Source organism: Boleophthalmus pectinirostris, unplaced genomic scaffold, assembly GCF_026225935.1.
Source record: "Boleophthalmus pectinirostris isolate CB_2022bp ecotype Guang Dong unplaced genomic scaffold, ASM2622593v1 HiC_scaffold_22, whole genome shotgun sequence".
Taxonomy (NCBI): Eukaryota; Metazoa; Chordata; class Actinopteri; order Gobiiformes; family Gobiidae; genus Boleophthalmus; species Boleophthalmus pectinirostris.
The window spans coordinates 23,005,052-23,030,955 of record NW_026571190.1 but is presented as its reverse complement, the minus strand read 5'-3'; the positions used below and the strand labels follow the sequence as shown (position 1 = coordinate 23,030,955).

The following is a 25,904-nucleotide window of genomic DNA, read 5'->3' as shown; positions in this document are numbered from 1 at the left end:
TTGGACTCCACCAGGGCTGCCCTTTGTCACTGGTTCTATACATTGTATTTAAGGACAGAATTTCTAGGCACAGTCAGGGGCCGGAGGGGGGCCGGTTTGGGAACCACAGGATCTCATCTCTGCTGTTTGCAGACGATGTTGTTCTGATGGCTTCATCGAACCAGGACCTGCAATGTGCACTGGGGCGGTTTGCAGCCGAGTGTGAAGCGGCTGGGATGAGAATCAGCTCTTCCAAGTCCGAGGCCATGGTTCTCGACTGGAAAAAGGTGGCTTGCCCTCTCCGGGTGGGTGGAGAGTCCCTGCTTCAAGTGGAGGAGTTCAAGTATCTCGGGGTCTTGTTCACGAGTGAGGGGAGGACGGAACGTGAGATTGACAGGCGGATCGGTGCAGCTTCGGCAGTAATGCGGTCGCTGTATCAGACCGTTGTGGTCAAGAGGGAGCTGAGTCGAAAGGCGAAGCTCTCGATTTACCGGTCAGTCTTCGTTCCTACTCTCACCTATGGTCATGAGCTCTGGGTAGTGACCGAAGGATGAGATTGCGGATACAAGCGCTCGAAATGAGTTTCCTCAGCAGGGTGGCTGGGCGCTCCCCTAGAGATAGGGTGAGGAGCTCAGTCACACGGGAGGAGCTCGGAGTAGAGCCGCTGCTCCTCCACGTCGAGAGGAGCCAGTTGAGGTGGCTCGGGCATCTGATCTGGATACCCTCCTGGGCGCCTCGGGAGGTGTTCCGGGTTTGTCCCACCGGAGGAGGCCCCGGGGAAGACCCAGGACACGCTGGAGGGACTCTGTCTCTCGGCTGGCCTGGGAACGCCTCGGGGTCCCCCCGGAGGAACTGGAGTACGTGTCTGGGGTGAAGGAAGTCTGGGAGTCCCTGCTTAGGCTGCTGCCCCCGCGACCCGGCCCCGGATAAGCGGACGAAAATGGATGATAAATGGATGGTTTTCAAGTCCTCGTCCTGTGGTGATCAGATGTAACACAAACAGTGCCTGATCAGAGCCAGAGATTTGTTTCAATGATTATCTGGAAAGCACTTTACTATTGCAAACTATTAGAAAAATTAAAACAATCTGATAATAACATCATTGTAATTACTACTGTATATCAACTTATCGTTCAATAAGTGAAAGCTGGAACAATACATTTTGTGGCTCAATATTTATCATGTCTGTAATTTCTTTTGTAAAAATGGTTGGTTCATTCTGCTTTTTATTTGTTGCAGTGTGAGTGGCATAAAATAGATTCATGCATCAGAACTGATTAGGCCTGTAAAGGATAAAAAATGTTGTGTGATAAGTGCAATATTGCTAGCATAAATATAGATGATAAATTATAATACTGAAACAAACTTATGCCTCTGACACAAGAAAACAAGAGCAAATTTAAACCTCAAATACTATTCTAAATTTACAATATTTTTAAAGGCCATGAACTACGACAAATAAACTGCAGAATGAAATGCTTAATTACTTACTTTGTATCTGTAATGAGTCATAGAAATGAATAATTCAACCTTCTAAGGCTTAAATCTTATCAAAAAAAAAAAAAAAAAAAAAAAAAAGTCCCAATAGTGCAAAGAAATTGTACACATGATAAATATTGACCCAAAGAACGATAAGTCGATATAGTAAATATCGTGACAGTACTACAACATCCTCATACATCATACATCATACAGACTTGGCCTGCTGAAAATCCAGGTCGGCTGCCCAGAAATAGAATGATGCATGCTGCAGATGGGTCAGCCTGCCTCGGTGCCCTGGTCTTGTACACTCTGTCTTTGTGCTAAAGTTTTGAATTACATTTAAAAGCTGTTTATTTCCAAGTGACTATGGTACTGCATTTTCTTTGGCAATACTTCACATTCTTTTCACATCTTCTTCCCAGATGCTGGCACTGATAATTCGAAACAACTTGAATGAAATTGATTGCCATTCTTCATTCTGATCATATCGTCCCACACAGCAGAAAATCCTGAGTCCTGTCTCATTAATCTTAAGTTCTATTCTCAGACTATTAACTAAACTTTTCAGAGCACATTTATATAGAGCCCTCTTAATTATTTAGCCCTTGACAGATGGTGTCTCTGAAAAGCCAATTTATTTTGTTTCTAATTCCTACTACCCATTTTTTATTTTCTCCCTGTAAAGAAGCTCAAGTCTAGTGGATGTGACAGGTGTGACAGAACCAAGTGTCCCCTCCCGACCCAGAACTCACTCACAGAGGTGATGGTGTGTGACGATATGGGATCAGAGCCTTAGACTGTGCAGGAAACAAGAGCTGTTTGCAAATATATTAGTATTATGGAGACGTCAATGTCTACTTCTATAGGTTTAAAGATTCCCTTTTAACACATACGTAAATGTCATCTACATACAATACCATAGCCACATCTGGTGAATACTGTAATATTAGTAGTACTATTTACACTATACTATTTACAGGTACACTGCACAACTTTTCTGTAGGGTCTGCTACCTTGATAACCAACTTGTCTCCATGGAGATGTCATGCTTGTAATGTTGCATGGTATGACATTAAACATATCCATCTAGCATTCCTTTTGTGAATAGGGGTGACTCTCCACAGATCTGAACTGTGATGTAACCTGCTTATCTACCCTGTGATAGAGAGGTTTAATCTATACTATGGAACATTCTAGACAAAGCAATGACATTTCCGTGGAGACAGGTAGGTGAAGGACCTTTCACTAGAAATGTTGCGCAGTGCATTTTTAAATGGTTGCACCATTCAAAAAGCCTGATTCATCAGCCGGTTTCACTTTGTGGAAACTGTCTGGCCTCGCAGCATTAGGATTTGTTCGCTCGACGGTAGGTGGGTACTTTTTTAATTTAACCAGTAGCTGCTATTTGGTCATGACGTATGTAATGTGATTTCTGACCCTAGTCACTGGAGAGAAATGAAATTGTGTGGAGGCACTAGGTGGCGCCAGCCTGGATACCATTTAAAAGGATCTTATACAAAATTGTTTAAATTAGGGCTTGAAATCTAATTGCAATTTACATACAATTAGATATTCAATATATGTATTAAAAATAGGATTCCTTTCAGAGTGCTAATTCCAAACACAGAAAAGACTGAAATATGAACTGCAAAACTAATACAAGAAGACCATGAATTTCAGAACATGTTAGTTTGAAGTTTACTATGGACAACATGGTTTTCGTAAATAAATGAAGTCTTGGTGATTTGATAATTTTGATTGTGATAAATTGTACAGCCCTGTTAATTGAAATTTTCTACAACATTGTTTTATCTGTTTACAGAATATTGTGTATTATCTAGTAGTGTTATCCTGTAAGAAAACTCCATAACACTGCTTCAGGGCTTTACATTAAATAGACAGCCATCGAAATGCATCAAAGCCACTGACACTTGAAACATAATGCCTTCACAACCTTGAGAGAAGTATTTGATTTAAGATGTGTTTCAAAAATAGCAGAAGGCCATCACGGGGCTTTAGTATCATACAATACATTGGAGACTATATAAAGTCCATCAAGATTCAAATGGTCCATGACAGCAGTGTGAAATGTCAGCTATTATCACCTGTTCTGGCAGATGTGTTTCTTTCGTTTGCCCCCTCCCAGCGCTCCACTGTTTAGCAAAAGGCCAAGAACCACCCGGCTGCTGATTTACGGGCTAAATATAGTCCCCCTCACATCTGATGACTCTGATTTGACGACAGACTGTAACGACAAAGCCGAGACTTGAGAGCACAGAGTCCAACGTGATTTCACTATAGCCCCCATACTGCTTGAAACAATCACTGCTCTTTCATGAGGACCTCTGTGATAGGGCATCCGACTGATTGAAAGAAGCTAAAAGGTGATTAATCTGCTGCAGAATATAATTGAAGTGTAGCATTGTGTGAATGGTGACAGAATTGGGTGACACGGTGGCACAGTCTGTCTACTCTGGTTTAACACATTGTCACTGTCACAACAGCTGTGTGAACTGAGCAGACACTGGTAATACAAAAGCAGCTGTGGAGGGAAATACATCACATACAGTAGCTGCTGCTGATGGAGTAAAGCCTTAAACAATGGAGCAATTGCAGATCAAATTAACAGCTACAAAAATAATGCCAGATTCTTTTATCTCTTAGGGCTGGGCAATATTAGCCTGATTCATCAGCCTGTTTCACTTTGTGGAAACCATCTGACCTCGCAGCATTAGGATTTGTTAGCTCGACGGTAGGCGGGTACTTTTTTTATTTTACCAATTGCTGCTATTTGGTCGTGATGTTTGTAAAGCGCCGGAACGCTCAGTGGTGTCCACGTAATTGCAGGCACAACAACAAACAAACAAAGCAGAGAGTGAACATATCTGTCAACGATTATCGTTGTTTCTGCTAGGTGAACTTGCCAATTGAAGGTGCAATTAATCTACAAGTTCCAGGGTTCTTGCAAACCATCTAGTGTATTCTAATTAGTGACCTAGTCGCTGGAGAGAAATGAAATTGAGTGGAGGCACTAGGTGGCGCCAGCCTGGCTAGGGCAATATGGCTTGACAATAAAATCTTTTTTTTTTTTTTTTTGCACACTCATTTTGGCCATACCAGCTAGTCAAAGCCTGATCCCATCAGATCTCAGAAGCTAAGCAAGGCTGGACCTGGTTAGTACTTGGATGGGAGACCACTGGGAGACTGGGAGTTCTTCGACAAGACACTTCACCCACAATGAAAGTGGTGTGGGTGTGAGTGATGGTGGTGGTCGGAGGGACTGATGGCGCCGATTGACATGGCAGCTGTACTTCTGTCAGTCTGCCCCAGGGCAGCTCTGGCTACAATAGTAGCTTACCACCACTGGATATGGAGTGAATGAATAATGCTGAATAATGCTCTGTAAAGCGTCTTTGTGACATATGTCTGTGAAAAGTGCTATATAAATAAAGACTTACTTACTTACTTTCTTACTTACATATTAATCAAAGTCAGAGCAGGGTCAGGGGAAGCTCTGTACTTGTACAATGCACAATAACCCTGTGTTACAAATAAGAAAGTCAGAAGTACACGTGTGTATTAATCCTCTATTTGTTAAAAACACATACTCAATAAATAATTTGATTAATTGTCCAGCCCTACTTTATCTTAACTTATAATTTTTTAAACATTAATGTCACAATCAGGGAGGAACCCGCTGTCTCCACTTCAAATGTCATCTCACAACAGGGCATGATGGGTAAAAGCTAGAACGACATAAAGGAAAGCAGTGTACAATAGAGAAATGACAGTTTTTATGCACTTAACTGACAGCTGTTTGCTAAAAATATATATGAATGTTGCTTTAATTGTGCTTTCTTATGTTCCAATCTGATATTCAATCATCCTGGCTTTGCTGTTGGCGTGGAGATTATATGAAGATTATAAAGTTTTTGTTCCTGGATGCAGTGAGAGATCAGCTCTGAAAAGCACAGATCATTTAATGTGAGCTAGATTTGTACTGTTATTGTTATTATTCAATGATGGTGACACTGTATTTCTTCTGTGACTATACATAGTTTTCAAAATATCAGTCAACATTCGCTGTATCTGTATTATACCGTAAGTCTTAAAAACTGAACTACAAAAATATCAGAAATTTCACCTGTCATGATACCGACATGTTGTTCAGTATATTGTTCAATATATATTAGATAAAATACTTTTGGGGGGTAGGTATTTATCATGGAGAATTTTTCTTTGTACTAGTGGGAAAATATATATATATTTTTCTGTTCTATAATGAGATTTGAGCTGTAGAAGGTTGATTGATTGATTATGACTATGGGTTAAGGTTGATTATGAACTTCTCTGACTCAATATCAAAATAAACTACTCAAGTGTTTCATTCTGATATGTATTAGATGCAGTTTATGTTGTTTTTAACTGTAGTGCACAGAATAGTTTTTTGGGGATAATTCTGCTTTAAAGTTTGGTTTCAATATTATCATTTATCATATATACTAACTTCAGTATTAGCATTTTCTTTTTAATGGAAAATAGGTTCTTCCAAAATCCTTTAAATCAGGCTGTATCACTTGCCTGAAACCTATCCATTGGTTGAAAACATATCGGGGCACTAAGGTTCACTGTCCCTCAGCCTCAGAGCCTGACCAGATGCATGATAATTCTGTTTTCTCTGCTTTATGGAGCCAAATGGATGCAAATGCTGTGGCCATCTGTTTATTGCTGGGGCACATTTTACGCTTTCATTATATTTAACTCTGCTGCTTTTATTCAAGTGCTCTAAGTGCTTTTGATTGAAAGGAGCTGCTCTGATCCACATGGTCCTGTCACTCGGTTCGTTAGCGGCATGGACTCTGCTCTGTGTCCAGCTCGCTATAATTAAACCATTACAAAGGCACTGGCTAATTGGCTGACTTGACAACACCACACTGGACTTCTCATTTTCATCCCTTCCTTTGTTGACCTCTTGCTCTGTTCCTTTATACTAACTACAAAGCTACCGTCTAAGAATACGCTTGGTGGGCGTATCTGTCACTGTGTTTACTTTGACTTAATAATGGGGTATTTCCTGTTTCAGTGTGACAGCATGCTAGCAAAAACCCTGTTATTGAAACCCCAAGAATGTTCGTTAGTGGATGAGCCAGGCTGGGAGATGCTGAGGCAGGCTTTTCATTGAAGATTTATGTTGGCAGTCCAATGTGTCCAGTCTCCCTTTTAGGTTGACTTTGCACAAATACAGTATACAGTCCATTGCCAAAATGTGTAGCGCCCACATAGCATGACTGGATTCAAATGCACATAAAGCTAAGGTGCTAATAATAGTCATTGACACATATTTTAGCATCCTTTGTATCATAACAAATTTGCTATTTTTTTTTAATTCACAGCAAATTTAATATTGGGTACTTTGCTTTCTGAATAATATTTTTTTAACCCAATTGCATAGGTTTAGAATGAAGATGTGTTTCGTTTCTTTCACTAAAGTGGCCTGAGGTGTGACAGTAAAAAAGCCTAGAAAGTAAAATTACAGACTGTCCTTACTTTCACTTCCTTTTTCTTACTCAACAGTGCATTTATTGCAATGTGCTAACTTTTTAACTTGAAGTATTTTTTCAACATTTATATAGACATAAGGTGGATATTTAATCATAACACGTCCTCATTGGTGTTCATGGTTTTCAGAATTAGACAAACATTATTGATCCACAAATGAAATTATTTGGACACAGTAGCTCACACATCAAGATATAGTATAATAACAAAGAACAAAAAAATATAAATAATCAATCCAAATTAAGTAGCAAACATAGCAAGAGAATCGTTTCAAATAAGGCATAATTATATAATAGAGTGATGAAAAAGGACAGTCATAGCAAATAACAATTTTCTGAACTCTGAAATGGTCATTCGTTCTCAAAATGGCACGATTTACCAGTAAGATGAAACCCATGCGTAAATTGTAATATCTACATTTCGGGAAAACTATCTTTGTTTGCATTGTTCTGTTGCTCCCTCCTCTTCAGTCTCCCTGCTGTTCTTGTTGGCCCATTGTGTCTGTTTGTCTTAAATTTCCCATTAGGATCCAATTAGGCTGTGCTAGTGGAGAAAGGCCACAGGGTTAGAATGGAGCTCACTGGGAGAAGCATTAGTAAATGGACAGCCAAATGTGCCCAGTCAACTGAAGACAAGTGTGCTTATTTGTAAGTCTCAGTCTCAGATTACAACATGCTCGGGCTAATCTTCACTCAGATTGGATGTAATGGTCTTAGAATGACCTACTACAGCTGTAATGTTTCAGTGCCTGAACGGGAAAAGCCCCAACAATATGAATGTTGTTAGAAGTGTAATTGCTAAAGGTTTCCTCTGTCCAAAAGGAATGTGTCATTAGTCATAACCAATACAACAATACAACAACTCCACAAGGGAAATTATTTGGACACAATAGCTCACGCACATGATAATAAATATAATAACAAAGACCTAAAAATCTAAATGGCCATAATAAATAAATAATAATAATAATACATATACTATAGTACAATACATAATACATACATAATACAATCCAGTAATATAATAATGGTAATAAAATCAACTGTCAAGTAAATATAAAAAATATATTTTCTCCTTGACTTATGTAACTTATGTAAAAACATGCTGTATTATTTCTTCACTCATTTGACTTAACAGAATGAAAAGAAAAGCTTATTGTACCCGGGCCTCTGTCATTCATCGGTGTTGTAGGAGGGCCAGAGGTGACGGTAATCCTTCAGGATCAGTTGTGTGTGGGTGGACACGTGTGCAGCTGCCAGAGCCTCCCGGCCGGCTCCCTGTCTCTGTGCCCTGCATATCTGTCTTTAACTAATACAATGAATATTACCTGTGCTCCCTGAATATGCCACCGGGCCAGTCCGACCTGTTTGTTTTCTATTTAAGTACTTACAAGACAGGCCAAAACAGGAATTGTGTAGTCAGTGTTCTTTAGTGTTGCTAGGTAGATTTAGGTCACACATTCCAAACTTAACCTAACAAACGAACTTAAACTTATTTCAAAAGAAACTGAGTCTATAAAGTGACTATGAGATAAAAATTTAGTTTTTATTGTAATAATTTGAGTATTTTTCTTCTTAGAGCATTGATTGATAGCATGAAGGCTGAATTGCACGGTATTTCTTCACCTGTAGCCTCACATTGTTTATTGTGGCATTAAAAATACATGGCTGTGTTGTGTGCTGCAAAGGATCACATAAATCATCCTAATAATGTGATTTCTACATTAGAGTGTGTGCCTGGATTAGGGCTGCAACTAACAGTTATTTGAGTAGATGACTGGTTAGCGATGAACTGAAAAGTGTAAAAAACTGTTTTGCTCTGATGATTGGTGCCGAAGCGTGAAACAGTAAAAGTGCCACTGATCACCAGTGTGGCGCCTCTCAGAGTGATAATGCCTGCTCTGCCTGAGATATGAGACTCACCTCTGCTTATCTCATGATTTATTTCCTGTGGGTCAAGCTTCTTTCATTTATTTTTCCACACTGTATATCTATCTTACTCCCAGGGCCCAGCTGAAGCCTCTGCCTTATCCATTATGTGCTGACTCATCTGTTCCTGAGGAGTCCATAACTGAAATGTAATAAGAAACAGTCTGGCCTGGAGTGTGCCCCTGATGCGAATGTGGTGAAGGGACTGCATCTTGGAAGCTTTAGTTTGTAGGGAGGGAAATAACATGTCAGTGCTTAGTAATGAGACAGAATGAATGTGTTTAAATACATAGCCTTTTATGGTAACTAAAAATGTGAAAAAAGCTGTCTCTTGACCTGAGTTATTCATATTACTACAAAAACTGTGATAAACTGTTCATCTGGTTCAACACATTGGATAAAGCAATAAGTGTTTGCTCAACACCCACAACCATTTGCTAAAGGTCAGGTCTGTTTGTTTAGTTAACATGCCACCTGTAATCCAACCACAAATCTATTTGTGATCATGTTTTTACACATGGAAAAATCAGCCATCTTTTTAGGTTTGACAGATGCAGCCATTCCGTCTTCGAGGCGTCCTCAAAACTCGTACAGCAGCAGTAAAATCAACACATTTACAACACACACATAGAATATACAGAATACTCTCTCTCTCTCTCTCTCTCTCTCTCTCTCTCTCTCTCTCTCTCTCTCTCTCTCTCTCTCTCTCTCTCTCTCTCTCTCTGTCTCTCGCTCTCTCTCTCTCAATAACATTTAACATACAGGGCTCTCAAAAATTGACCTATACCCTCTCCGACCCAAAAGTGACCCGAACATCAATACTTGGGTCACTTTGTAGATAGTATAGTTTTCTGTCTCATGTAGACTTTTCTTCCCTAAAACCTTGCCAAAGGAAACACAGCCACAGTCCAGAGTACTGTAATATAATATAAGTGCTGACATTGGAAACTGAAAAATAGATGAGTCATAATTATAATACAGTGTGTTTTCCAATTAATTCTAAGAAACCAGCATTATGTACAGTACATCAATAAAGAAATATTATCAGACAGAGTTCCAGCCTAAACAATGCTGTACAGCTTTTTTTGTTTTCCTTTACAACATTCTATAAAACCTAATAATAAAAGAACTGACAACATGAGAATCAAACCCACTCAAGAAATTGAAAACTAATAGACTGTGACTGGTCAGTTATCTCTAAATGAAATGCTTCAGAAATCTTCCAATGACTGTAGAGGTTCATTAACTTTCAATTCATATTCATTAGTTTTAATCACATCCTATAAAAGCTATTTTAAAAACACAACTGTTAGCAATCAGCAATAAGTGCACCATTGTCTCCTCAATGAATAATTTGTCGCTCTGTGGCTTTGGGAACTGTATATGTCTTTAGTGTATGAAATAAGGTCATGCAGGAACAGTGTGAAATAACACAGCCTATTGGGAATGCTGCTTGCCGAGCCGTTCAACACATTGTTTTCTATATGTAGTCTAATTTGTAAGACTGCAGGGTATTGAGTTCCAAGTGTTCATCAGGAAAAGTTTATTATAGAACAATTCATACACAAAGTCATGCTTTACAGAATAAGAAAAACATTAAAGTCACTTTCAAAGTCATGGGAGTGAGCTTGAACATTGTATCACTGATCAAGTATGTATGTGTGTCTTTAGAATACCGAAACTGGCAGCTCTATAAACACCATGCTTCCTATTAGACTTAGACAAACTTTATTAATCCACAAGGGAAATTATTTGGACACAGTAGCTCACGCTTCAAAATATATTAAAATATAGATAAAAGAGATAAAATATATATAAATGTTAATAATAAATTCTAAATAAGTAGCAAAATATCCGTGTATACAAGTAGAAATAAAATATAGAAATATAGTAATACAAACATATCTCATCTATATACAAGAGGTCATAAGGAGAAACACAGCAAAGATGATCTGATGACTGACAGGACAGAGGGGTATCTGCTGCAGGTGAACCCAGCACCATTCGTTTTTGAGAGGGGATTGTCCTCTCATTTCTAGCATCAGGGTAGCAGACTGTCATTGCAAAAGTTGTGGTTAACTTTTTGGTAACATAACTTTTGGAATTTGTGTTACAGGACCCTCGAACAAAGCACAAGTTCAAGATCCACACCTATGGCAGCCCAACGTTCTGTGACCACTGTGGCTCGCTGCTCTACGGTCTTATCCACCAAGGGATGAAGTGTGACTGTGAGTATTGTGCACTTAATATTCTGCAATGATAACGTGGGTGCATTATGTCACTTTTCTGCTGTTGGTCTTACACCTGCTTGTCTTTATGGAGATGTTATTGCTTTGAGTGGAAGATTCCATGGAATGGCATTAAGCAAAGAAACAGGTTGTGTAGAGACAATCCCACTCACAGTAAGAATTGTTGTATTTTTCAGCAATAAAATATGTGTTTATATACATACTAACATGAGTTTAATCCTGTGTAACTTTCCAGGTGAAGCAATATCTCCTTGGAGACAAGAAGGCAATGTAGCTTCCTCTTGAAAAGTTACTTTGTGCATCTTTAAGTCTGCAAAACCACATCTTGAGTTTGTGAACTTTGTCTATAATAGTCAGCCTCTTTCATTTATGTTTACGTTCTGTAGCTGTCTGCTTTATGACATTGTTAAAATAAACTTTAGTTAAACAGTTCAAATAAACTTCTGTGTAATCCCTCAAAATTCAATTCTGTCCACTGGACAAAAGTTATTTTGGAGTGAAGACGTTTCTCTGCCACTTGGATGAGCATCGACTTCACTCTAAAATAACTTTTGTCCAGTTGATAGAATTAAATTTTCCTTTTGCTTAAGTTCAAATGAATGTATGTTTGTTGAATGCATTCTGTATGATTTAGGGACTGTTTATTTTATTTTGTTGGAAGCTCTCTGCTCCTCAGTCCCTCATTACAATCACTGTGCAGTGGCAGCCTCCTCTTTGATTAGACTCTTTTGTGTGTGTAATATCCTCCTCATTCTTCTTTCGTTAATCTTGTATTACTTTATTAACATAATGTGCCTTAAATAGCTTTTGCATTCATTATTCACCACTTATGTCTGACCCTAACCCAGGCCTGTTATACTGAACCATTCCTAGTCACAAGCGTGACATCAGGCTAGATCTGGGTCATAACCTTGTTATATCGTCTTGCACACGAGCGCTCAAATCCTTTAATATTGTTCCTGCTGTGTACACCAGACCTCAAATAAAATGGAAGTACTCAGTCTTATCCTGGGCAAAGCAGCTTACTGTATTTTACTATAATTGCTTTCTCTCCAAAGGTTTTAGGCATTTGTTAAAAGTCTGTCATTGCCGAAATTCAACATAAAAAGTGCAAATAATGCAAAATATTTTAGGAATGGGATAAGACACAATATCCACAATACGAGATATAAGATTGGGACAACAAGAACGAGACAAGATAAGATTTTTACATAATTCCTAATATATAAATATACATTTTGCAATTGCCGATTTCCAATTTTGTCCTCACCTTTTGTTTGATGTTTTGTTGCCATTCTAGTACTGCTTTAAACTATAAGAGATGTAACTCACCAATGCTTAACTGCTTTTGTCCAGTCTAAATATAAACACATGGGAAACAAATCTCACGAGATCAGTTCTTTCTTGTGTGCACAATTATGGCAATTTTGTCTCATACGATCTTGTCCCATTCCTAGAATATGTGTTTCATTGACTCAGATCAAGCAAAACATTATGACACTTAAGCAGTGTTTTTATGGCAGCTATTTCACCGGTGAAGTATTTGTCTTCAAAATGAACATAAACAACACATCACATTGTTATCCATAAATGACACCATTGCGTTTTGGTTTGCATATCTGAAATTAAAATAAACTGAAACACACTGAAACAGAAATTTGTCTAACCTTAAATTCTCTCTCATCTCTCTTCAGCCTGTGATATGAATGTGCACAACAAGTGTGTGACCAATGTGCCCAGTATGTGTGGGACTGACCACACTGAGAGGAGAGGCAGAGTCTTCCTGAAGGTGGAGGTCAGCGATGATAAACTGCAGGTCACAGGTAGGTCTGTCACTATAATGTATCAAACAGTGTCTAAAAGCAGAAAACACTCTTCTGTATTCACCTTATTCTGATAGTTGCTGTGGCCATCATTTGGGTTATAGTATTTTGCATGGGGCTGCCGATCTTGACAGCACATCTTCTATACAGACTACAAAGCTTGTTTTAAAGGTCATCTGTGTAAGATTTCTAGTGGAGGGTCTGCTACCTGATGTCTCCATGGAGATGATATTGCTTTGTCTAGAATGTTCCACAGTATAGATTATCTATCACAAGGGAGACAAGCAGGTTACAGCACTACGATACATTAAAGTGCAGATCTGTGGAGAGTCACCCCTACTCATATAAGGAAATATTGTACTTTTGAGCAATAGAAACACCCTTAATGGTAGGGTATGGTATGCTTTTTATTTATACAGGGACAGTGCACAACAATACTTTAACCAAGAGAAAAGTCATGGAAAGATGCTGGTGCCAGGTGCAGGTGAATGCTAATTTACACCTGTAGTCCCTGAGCAGGTTGGTGGAAATACTCAGAATACAGATTCAGTGTATATAGATAAACTGCCTGCAAATAAATTAAAACAACATAAAAATAACATACACCAAACACATAAGCACACGTGCTATTAGCCCCTTTCATCAAGGCCCAACATATGCACTCACACCCACTCATGGAGACAAGCAGGTGGCAGATCCTTCACCAGAAAAAGCTGCACCATGCACCTTTAAAGCCTCCCAGAGAATCGGTGCATTGTTGAGCTGTTGGTGCACATGGGATTCTCACTTAACTGGAGTTTAGTAGTATTTAGAGCCAATATGGGCAGGCTAAGGTCAACAGGTCACTAAAGAGGGTCAAAAAGTGCACTAAGCAGAACACTTTTTACGCAACATAATGCATATGAATTGAACTCTAGACTGTATCTGTAGTGACTGCTGATGTTGTTGGTTTGGACATTAAATACACTCTGGACTCTGACAAATGACTGTATGTGACATCGCAATAAAGCATTGCTGCAGTAGGGGACTTCAGTTATAGCATACTTGGAAGAGAGTCCCATTCCTGAATTAAAATGCAGCTCTATTTTGTGTGGTCTGCTGTGTGGGCCTTGTTTTGTTACTCTTTTTAAACAGTCACGACTTCCTCTGTGCTGGCCGGCATTTCTAGTGATTCTCAGTCAACTTTCAGCAGCAACACAACTGTACTCAACTTGTAGAGTATATTATTAACATAGTCCAAAGTACACCAAAGACGACCTCGGTTATCCCAATCAATATCTGCACTGTCTGTACACTCACAATGGTATGATTGTGATTACTTATCAGTTCTTTTGTGTTTGTGTTTTTACTACCTTCTTTTCCTAGAAGAATAGTTTTACTTTTACTTAAAACTGAAATTATGAATTCTTATCATAAATAAGTTTGAAGAGCCATAATGCATGTACAGTTGAGGAATTTGCAAAGACAATTATGAACTTGAGAACAAGTAGTAGACCAAAAATTATTTCTTCTAGATGAATTGCATTAGAAAAAAACAAGTCATGTGAACACATTTTGATTATACAATATTAGTTTTTTGTTGAGTATTTTTCAAATAAACTAACCTTGGCAGTTGTTGTGATTACAATATATCCCTAATATTATTACTTACATAAAGTGATCAATTAAACCAGCCCAATAATATGAAATTATTAGTAGATTAGATTTATTGCTGTCATTGTCAGACAAAAATTATGAAATGCTGTTTAGCAACTAGTACATTCTCTCTCTCAACTAAAGGGCCCATATTATAACAGATATTTTCAGAACTATTATAAAATTGTTTTCTCATCACAAACATACCTGGAGTATGTGATTCACACGTGTTTAACACACAAACACTGCACATTTAGGCTGAGCGTTCTTCTCTCAAACAGAAAACAATCTTTTTCACCTTGTGACAGAGGTGCGGACTTGAAAGTCGTGACTTAGACTCGAATAAGATTTGAGTCACTATTTTGATAAAATAGACTAAGACTTGGGAATTGACTTGGACTTGAAGGTCACTGACTTGGGACTTGACTCGAACTTGAGGCCTGTGACTTGAGGAGACTTGAGAAGCATTTTTAAATCTGAATTCTTTCTGTTCTGACCATAATGATTCACACTAAGGTCTTGTCAAGACATTTAAACAGGAAAAAACATTCATACAACTCTTATATACTCTATAAATACTCATATATAAATATACTTAGATTTTTTTTTTATGTCATATAAATTGCAAAAGTCTAAGCTTTGGTTTAAAAACTTGAAATGACTTGTAGCTCAAAGCAGACAACTTGGACTTGACTTGGACTTATGGGCCAGTGGCTCGAGACTCGATTTGGACTTGCCTGTATTTGACTTGGGACTTGACTCGGACTTGAGGTCAAAGACTTGAGACTTACTTGAGACTTGCAAAACAACGACTTGGTCCCACCTCCGCCTTGTGATGTCATGTGGTAATACAGAAACTGTTCCACTGTGTTTTAAACCCCATGCACCTTCACTAGAATCATTTGGATGGATCTACTGAACTGAAGATAAAAGGAGCTGTTAAACTGAAAACTATCACTTCATGACATCACAAGATGGAACAGAGCATTTTGAACTTTGGAGATGTGAACAGACTAGTTATAAAGGGTTACTCATACATATGTGAATGAAACAAAACACAACTCCAGGTATGTTTTTGTGGTGGTAACAGCATAACACATGCAATACAATATAAGACCTTTAAAGTAAATAAAAGGCTATTGAAAAAGGCTCACTGTGGTGTATTTGCTGGAGCAGATTTTGCATTGAGCTGGTGTAATATCAAGGCATTAGCACATGGCCCAGAACAACAGCAGTGGCAGGGGTCTAACTGAACACACAATGATTGAATTATTCCACAAACAGGGGTCAGTGCCCGACAAGAGCCTGCCTCAATTATCCACTTACCACTTATTGTCACACAGACCAAAGGACAAAAGGATGACACAGCAGCACACAAGCATCATTTTCTAATGTTTGAATGAAATATAATACACTAATCTAATATAATGTGGCCTGCTGTGTGTGTCTTTATGTTGCAGATAGGCCTGTCACAATAACACATTTTGAAGTGCAAAGTGCAATATAAAGATGAAAAAAAAACATAATATGGAAATTAATTTTTGCTACTGACACAATCACCCAAGAGCAAATTTATACCACAAAAAATATTTTAAATCTACAATATTGTTAAAAAAAATCATGTGCTTCAATAAATAAACAGCAGATTGAAACTTTAGTATCTGTAATGAATCATAGTCAAGTTATTTATTCAACCTTTTACGACTAAAATCTTGTCATACACACGAACAATAATTCCCCAGGAATGCAAAGAAAATGTACACATGATAAATATTGACACTGAAAATATTGTTCCAGCTTTCATATTTTGAACGATAAGTTCATATAGTAAGTATTGTGACAGGTCTAGTTGCAGATGTTGAGCAAGAATCTGAGTGTTGCTGTGTCATCTTTTGCATGTATTTCTTTCCTCTTGTGTGTAGGTGTGTATATAGGGCTGCTGCTCCAGAGCACGGCCCACTCAGGTCAGACTCAATCACAGATTACATTAGCTACTGCAGGCTCTCAGCAGACAGCCTTCAGGAGCCTGTGGAGTTTCTTTTAATTATTTTTCTTCAAAGTAGCACAAATGTAATTCTACGGCAGATTTCATGCTGGTTCTCATGTTGTACCTCATGATTTGATATAATTGAGGAGGTAATTTATTTGTTGTGAAAATATTTATGAGATCTAAACCCCAGGAAAATTACTGTTAAAGGGCTTTTACTGAAGTACTCCAACTGGATTAAGTTATGATGACGTTGCCTGGCAAATCCAGAGTGATGTATCTCTCTGTTTGTTATATTGATATCAGTCTGGTCCCCTAGACCCTACGTCATGTCTCAAGCCAGATCAAACATGATCACACAATCAGATTTGTCTTTTTTCAGTGATGCATGTGAAACAAAGGAGCTCATTGGTCATCTATCATTTACAAATAAAATCTAATTTATCTCACCTCAGATTAACAAATTTTAGTGCTTTATTCTGCAGAAAACTGCAATGTGTTTCAGCCCCCTGTGATATTATTTCCTTTATTTTTTCAATATAGATGGACTATGGGTGTCTCTGATTGGCTAATTCATCTGTCAGTCACGCCCACCTGAAAACAGGTAGATTTACCGGCGACTAGTCTCACATCTTCATATTGCAGAAGTGTGTATTCTGGATCCCAGGCAAATGATGACGTTGCATTTCTTGATTCATTTTTGCAGTGGTCCAAATGTCTCTCATCCCTAACATACTGTATTCCTTATATCTGGGTTGTTTACAGGGATGAGTTTATTCTTTAAATTGTCAAGAGGCATACAGGCGTCACAAGACTGCTGGTAATAACCAGTCTGCAAACAACGCACCAGCACAACTTCAGGATTTGCGAGAGATAAATATCACTATATATACATACAGTGCACTACAGTCTCATTTTGACCCTTAAAGCTGCTGTTACTGTACACTGTAGTGGGGCAAAACTTTTTTGTCTTTTTATCAGGAACAGGGCCTTTGGTGTGATAAACTGACAACAAATGGATTGTTTTGAATTTGTGAAAGACCTATTGTCAGATCCAAGTTATGTCACTGACAAATGATTCTGTTTGTCTATTAAACAAGAGCATTCTAAATCAAAAAGAAGTGATTATAGAGTTTATGCACAGACATCATTTTATTTGAAAAATACTCTCAAATTTTCTGACTGAGTGGCAGAACTAAGCAGCATAACAGATAAAAAGTGATCCTTGGGTTTTTATTGTCTCATTTTTGTTTTTGCTACTCAGTAATTATTTCCTCAACATACTGACTCAGAAATGTGCTATTTTAGGAGAGAAAGGTTCAGTTCAACAGTGTGTGATCCCAAACTCTGTATCAGTGATGACTGTGAGTGTAGCCTGCAGTCCATGTTGTTTAGCTAACTCTTAACTGGTTTTGTACCACTGTTTACTTGATTTTCTTGTTTTAGATGTCAGGGATAAATTAAATATTTTGCAGAGTTGTAGACTTAATTATTTGTTATTGAGCTGTGTAGCAATTCTTTCACATTTTAGATGTGTTTTGAGCTCTTACAGTTATGAGGTCATGACCTCTATTGGCTTTAGGCAAGTCATGGAAAAATGTCTTCATTCCAGACAGGCAAACATTCAAGGACCAGATGAATGCTCAACATGTGTTGAATTCCAATTGTGTTGTAGCACATATTTTACATGAATTCATGTCATGATGTCATGAACACATTTTGAAGTGTGATATAAGGCTTAAATAAATATAAATGTTAAATGATAATGTTGCATCCAATTTGTGCCCCTGACACAAAACCCAAGTGCAGAAAGCACAAAAAATATTCTGCTGCAATAAATAAACAGCAGAATTAAAAATGTTAGTATTTATTTTGCATCTGTATGAGTCATAGAAGTTATTAATTCAACCTTATGGCTAAAATCTTATCATATAACTAAAAAATAACCAAAAATTTCCCAGTAGTACAAAGAAAAAGTACAAAATATCCACTTTACATTGAACAATAAGTCGATATAGTAAATATTGTGACAGGCCTATTTACATGTATGATGTACAGTTATAATACTACAATCTTGTGATTTTTATAACCACAAAACTTGATGCCGGAGCACTTAGTAGTCCACAAAAGACAGACAACTCTCAGTGAGGGATAAAACTAAGAGCCACTTCAAAGCAATACTTTTGTGCAGGATATTGAGTTGTGTAAGTTTGAGGCTAAAACAAAATCAATATTGGATCGCATTTACACAAGACCTATTGCTTGGAAACTGTACATTTCCAAAGAATAAGCTAATAATTCTGTCATTTTTATCCAACACACTGCTTATTGCCCATGCCTTTCATGTGCTTTAGAAAAGTAGTTGTCATATCAGCTCGTCTCTCATGTGTGCAGTAGGTGTGTGTAGGTCAATGTTAGTGCAGAGAGCAGTGGGTGGATTTGCAGAGACACTTTTTACCACACTTTTGAACTTTGTGGAGGTGTTGTGCCCTTTTACAGTTTAAGACTTTGTGCCTTGTGGATATTACAGCCAGGAAACTGTAGTGGTTTTGGCAGATCTTTCTCTGTTATGATGTCAAGCTCTTGTTCAAGCCTCCAGTCAAGCACATTTCATGAAGCATTTTCATTTTGTATATGTTACCAAAGCATGAGAAATAAAGTAATCATAATTTGACTACATTTAGTACTTTACTGTGTTCATGATAAATTCTTTATACATGTGTAAGTAGGTAATACCCCTAGCCACTGTTACTAAGATTATGGTGCAACAGTAGTTCAGTCAATGTGATCCAACAGACAGTGGTTCAAAGCAAAGAATTGCATTGTAAATATTTTTGTCAATACGTAGTGTTAAAGGTGTAACTTTTCTGATGGAGGGTCTGTCAGATTCTTTTCTCAAGTTTCTATATTCGTGCTTTATGGAGACCAAAGCAGATCAAATTACAAGTCAGACCTGTTGAGAAATAACCCTGTTCACTGTCAGAATGCCCGTTTTTGTAGATATTTTTAAGCCGTAAGACTTAGTAAATGTAAAGTAGACATGTTTAATGTCATACTGTGGGACATTCCAGGCAAGGGAATGGCATCTTCATAGAAACAAGCAAAAGTTACATAGTGCACTTTTAAGTAAGTTACTCCAAGGTGTATTTACTTAGCTACTTTGCCTCTATAAATTAAGTCATTTAGCAAAAAGATGAACGGACACAGTAGGACCCTTTTTGGACCCTTTCACATTTGGCTCTGTTCAAAAGTGGCAGGGTTTGGATGCTGCTCAAGGGCTGCCAATTGACGATCAGTGCCCACTGGTCTGAATGCTGCTGATTTCCTGCCACCATTTCTTTTTTTCAGTAGTTTCTGTGTAGCTTCATGAGTCACCGTAATGCAAAAGCTTTCAGGTTCTTGCCAATAGGAAAGTCACTGCAGCTGAGTGGACTTTTCACTTTCCACTTCTGTGTTCCACCATCTCACTTCATTCCAAATATGAATGTGCAGGTTTATTTGAGATAGCGTCACTGTTTTTCTTTGTTTGAAACCACAATATCAAACGTCACACAATATTACTAACATACAGTTATATTAGCTCCCATTTGAAATGCATTGTTTTGTTGCTACAGCTCAATAAAAAGCAGGGTAAATACAAAAGAAAATTGTCAAAAGTGTATCTATGGCGTTTGCAGTAAACTCAAAGTTTTTCATTTTTGAATAAATTGTACTAGAGATTGGCCCTGAACCAATAGAGCTCAAACAAGAAATAGACTCTTCCATGGCTGACAAGTTTACAATAGCTGCTCACACAGCCTGGTACTGACATAAACATTGTATCTCATTCATTTTTATAGGAGAGCAAAATAAAAACATTAAATTGTATGTTTTTAGACTTCACATACAAAGAGTTGCTGTCTGTAAATGTGTTACATTTGCCAACAAGTACTAACAATCAAGATTTGACTTTCAGCTCCATTATCTTTCTATGTGAAAGTTTACATACTGTATATGCAGTTTTTTTTAATCTATGTTATAGTCTTGTTTCCTCATCAAAACATATCTGGAGTTGTGTTTTGTTTCATTTACACATGTTCAACACACAAATTCTGCATATTTAGGCCAAGTTCCTTTCTCAAATAGAAAACACTCTGTTCCAACTTGTGATGTCATGTGGTAATTTAGGAAATGCGTTTTTAAACTCCATACGCCTTCATTTCATCTCTGCCAATCTCTACTGAACTAAATGGTAAAAGGTAACTGCAAACTCTCAATACATTACATCACAAGGTCGAACAAGACATTTTGAGCTTTAGAGACAGACAGGAGACAGACTAATAAAGGGTTAAACATGTGTGAATGAAACAAAACACAACTCCAGGTCAATTTTTGGCAACATAATAATAGTATAACATTGCATAAAGATCACAAAAGTCAGTTTTGTGTAATATGGGACCTTAAATAAAACAAAAACTAATATTCATGCCTGATCTGTCTGAGCCAGTTTGAGCTCAAACATACCAGCATCGTATCTGCACAACAAAAAGACTGAATTGAAAGAAGTTGGTTGTCAAAACTTTTTTTATCACTGTGATCTTAATACAGTATTTACTTGCAGTCTACACATACATGCTTTAAGGTTGGTTTACGGAGCTGTGTAGCATCAGGGCGTCTCTGCTCCTAGAGACTATTTAACCAGGGAGGCAACAGTAAACACAGCTGACCTTATCTTGGAGATGGGTCTGGGTCACCAAAGCACACCAGGATTTATTCAAGTTATATGTTCCCTACAATTTCAGCATCACCACCAGACCAATTTTGTTTCATTTTATCTAAAGGGGAATACCACATGTGTGTAATGTAAGCCATTTTTACTCCACTCAAAGATACTGCCAAGAAAGCAAATCATTAGAAAGCCAGCCGTAGTTTAATGCTTAACTCATCACATTCTCTTCTTGTTCATTCATAATACATGCAATCTGGGTATCTAACAGAATAATGTATATTGTGATTGCATGCAGGTTTGTGAATGTTTTGTTTGATTTTCACCTAGATATTAATCTTAATTTAACTTAACTTGAAAAATGTAAGACTTAACTTTGATATCAACACTTGTGTACTTTAAACAGCGGCATTGACAAGTTAACATGGGCCAATTACATTACATGTAATTACATTAGTTCATAAAATTTAACATGCAAACATGCACATGGTTTATCTCTGCTTATATATTAAATTATATGCATCATGAGTATTTGGTACATGGTGGACCAAGCAGCAGTGAAACAATGCCAGAACAGTGCTAAAATAGTAAACTAGATCACCCCCTACTGGTCATAACCAGAAGTTCATTTTCCCCTTTCACTCTTTTTTTTTTAGAAAACTCCTTTTCTAATATAATTATGTGCCTATGCCATTTAGTGTTGACAGTAAAGTTAGAATTCAGTGTACAACTTTCCTTATACTGTGCAATTGCTTTGAATCTTTTTTCTCATCTATTTTGTTGTATGTTTCAAAAGTTAGGCAGTCTTAAATATGCATCTTGGTAGTCTCCTGAAATACATGTAATTGTGTATAAAAAGGTAATTCAAGCATATCAGTTTATGGCACTATGCTGGTTATGGTATATGATTTATTGCAAATGCACCATATACTTGAATAATACTTTGCTTTTTGGATAATAAAATAATACTCAGTGTCTTTTTTAGTTTGTCTCTATCATGTCCACGCACAGTGAGCCTTTTATAACACTGGGTTTAGTGAGAAAGCTGAAGGCTGCCAGCTCAGGAATGTTCAATATCTTCCCACACCTAAGTATTCTCTCTCTCACTTCTTCCTTTCACTCTCTGTGTATGTGATTTCATGTAACTGTGCACTTTCCAAGCATCGCTCAATAAAAGGCCAACTACTTTTTACTCTGATGCTACAAAAGCTAAATTTAACTAGAGTCCATTAGGAAGAGAATCTTGTGATTACTTCTTTTTCTTTTGTACTGCACATGCATATGATTCTATGAACTGTAGCTTAGTGAAAACAGTATTGTAATCACAAACAGGTGAGCTAAAGAACACAAACTTTAAGGCACCACAAGAAATGAATATTTTGTCTTCCAAATTTAACTGTTCCCTAATTTATTTTGTGTTCTTTTGAATTATTTACTATAAAATTAAAGGTGAAAACAATTGTTGTTGTTTTTTTATTTTATTTTATTTTTTGTGCTTATAAGTAAAGCATGCTTAGATCTTTGGTAGTCACTTCAGTGTGACATTGACTTGCTCCTGACAGTCCATCTTCATGGATCTTCATGGAGTCAGGAGTCCTATTTGTGCCAACATCAGATAAGACATTATGTCTGTAGTCTTATACTCTGCTCTTGTTTAATGAATGACAGAGCCACATGAGGTTAGTTGTGAGATGCAGCTGCTTGTCTGCTCTCTACAGGGAAGCCTGGTATTGATAACCACAGAGTATGTGCATGTGTGCAATGTCCATAGGTGAAGGCTCACCGTGCTGTGTTTGTATACTAAGATGAGAAGCCTGCCTAATCCAAGTTTATTTTTATAAAGACTTTTTAAATTCATTATGACATGTATGTTGATTTTACAATATGTTTTTTGTTTTTTAATTAGTCACTATCCTCTTATGAAGAAAAATGTTTATTTTCTTATTGTATTATTGTGTGTATATGTTGTAAATTATACAGATGCTTATTCTTCAGGCATTGCCAGGTACACAGCAGTGCCATGTAAAAACAAACAAATACAACAAACATGTTCTCTACCTTTTCAGTTGGCGAGGGCAAGAACCTCATTCCCATGGACCCCAATGGACTTTCAGATCCATATGTTAAACTCAAACTCATACCAGACCCCAAAAATGAGACCAAGCAGAAGACCAAAACCATCCGCTCTAACCTCAATCCCAAATGGAATGAGACGTTCACTTTGTAAGCCTCTCTTGTATTAGTCCGTATTACATTATTTCAAAGATTTTTTTAAAGAAATGAATTGCCATAATACTTCATTGATATTATTGTGTTAAAACTATATTATGAATATAACTTGCAGTAAACTGAAGCCATCAGATAAGGACCGCAGACTCTCTGTAGAAGTGTGGGACTGGGACCGAACCACCAGGAATGACTTTATGGGATCCCTGTCTTTTGGAGTCTCAGAGCTCTTGAAGTCTCCAGTCTGTGGCTGGTAAGGTTCTTTATGTGTAATAAAGGCCATATTCTTATTTTAACATCTGCATTTAAAATACACATATGACCTACCCATACTATTGCATATATTAAACCCCATAACAACATTATTTTCATTGCTTACGAGCTGATACCCTCTCCAACTTCCCCTTTCCTTTCACCCTTTCCCTTTTTACCCCATAATTAATCACACCTCTCACTGTGAAATAAACACAGGGCTAAATTTGGACGATTGCTCTGGGCCATAGACTTACGTGGTACTAACACATGTCACACCAGCTAAGATTGTTGATTAATTATAGTTTATTGACTTCTTTAATGCTTTCTTGTGTTTCAGGTATAAGTTATTGTGCCAGGAGGAGGGCGAGTATTACAATGTTCCAATCTCTGAGGAAGACGATGGAAATGAGGAACTTAGGCAGAAATTTGAGGTGAGCTATATATTTTACTGACTAACCAGAGAGCTAATATATTGCAAATTAGGAGGAAATTATTTTTTCCCTTTCGTTTGATAGAGAATCAGGATGGAGTTACAAAACCATGCAGATTTAATACATGCTAACAAATCCATAAATCCATAATTTGGCAATATAGGCCAAACACGTTGTTCACTCAATGCCTTTTCCCTGTCCACACTGTTGTTTAGCCTCTGGACAGTGTGCTGTTTGTCTTGTTTCCCCTTGCTCTTCAGAATCTTTTTATTGTGCATTTTTTCTCCACCTAGTGTTTCATAGTTATATTTAACCCAAGAGTTTCTTTTCCTCTTGCCCCTGCTCTCAGGACTGCCAAATAAACCTAAATCTAAAGGTAGCCCTCTCCTCCCCTCTTCTCTGCCCTTGTCCTGTTGTGTTCTGTCCTGTTGTGGTGCCATACTTGTACGCAACATTTATCATTTACTAACAATTTGCAAAGCAAAAAAAGTCACTTTAAGCATGATATATTTTATTTACTAATACATGTAATAAGTAGTATAACTATTATCTATGTGAATACTTTTTTTTTACATCTCTTAAAACTAAATTATACATTTACCACTATGCATATGCGTATAAGTGAGCTAAATGGTCTTACGACCAAAAGGATTGTTAGTAAACGTTCACACTGTGTGTGTCTATGTCTACATGTCTGCATGTTTGTCTTGTCTTGTATTCTGTTTTTCTCTATGGGACACTTTTACTGTAAAAGAGCAGGCATTTTGTTAAATTGAACACTAGGTGTCAGCAGACCATAATATAATGCAAGTATACCATATCTGATGCCTTTGACAGACCTTGTTATTTATGTAAAGACATCTATGCCTAAGTGTATTCCTTGAGTCAGGGAGTTCTTCTATGGTTCCAGGACCAAACAGTTGTGGAGAGACCTGAACAGGTGTGTCTGACAGGGAGGAAGTAAGAGTGTTGCTCTGTGCCTCAGCCAGGCCTGTCATTGGCTATAGCTTAAGGAGTGCTGTGATCTGCTGCGGCTGCTTTGCATCTACCTCAGGTCTCCACTGAGAGACATTAACCAGACTAAGGCTCAGCACTGGATGTGTACTCCCAAGCACACTGGAGACACTTACCATGCACTTCTAACAGATGTGTTGAAATAATAGAAGTTGATATCGGTGTTAAGCTGAAGTAGATATAGTAAAAGAGGCTACTGTTTGTCTTTGCTGAATTTCATTCAGTTATTTTGCATCTTGTTCTTTGCATTTTAGCATGTGGGTGGCACGAGAACATAAAATAATCTGTGATATGTGTAAACAAAACGTAAACTATAATATGAATGGCTCTATGAGTAAACAGTTTCTACATTGTAGTTAGCTGGAATTAGTTTGACTTGACTATAGGACATTTTGCAGTTATTATTTCAGTAAAAAAAAATTGCCACTGTTCATATTTTAATCTACTCATATTTTTAACAAATTATTATTATATTTTTTGTATGGTGCTGTCACCTTTTGATACATTTTATTCTGTCCCATTTTGCCTCTTGGCTCGCTGGCAGGCTGGGGCATTGTGGTTATGAATGGGAAAATATTGAATATAGATGTGCACAGAAACTTTGATTGCGTCAGAGGGAATAATGTACACA

At 37.5% G+C, this 25,904-nt stretch overlaps 1 protein-coding gene across 1 annotated transcript in view; it reads left to right on the top strand.

Moving 5' to 3' along the window:
* Window positions 1-25,904, top strand: part of prkcaa (protein kinase C, alpha, a) — an 83,965-nt gene that overhangs the window by 33,841 nt on the left and 24,220 nt on the right. Inside the window, exons 4-8 of the mRNA XM_020931494.2 lie at window positions 11,065-11,176; window positions 12,892-13,020; window positions 23,414-23,570; window positions 23,692-23,826; window positions 24,166-24,259. Of these exons, the coding sequence (XP_020787153.1) occupies window positions 11,065-11,176; window positions 12,892-13,020; window positions 23,414-23,570; window positions 23,692-23,826; window positions 24,166-24,259 (627 nt within the window). The remainder of the gene's footprint in view (window positions 1-11,064; window positions 11,177-12,891; window positions 13,021-23,413; window positions 23,571-23,691; window positions 23,827-24,165; window positions 24,260-25,904) is intronic.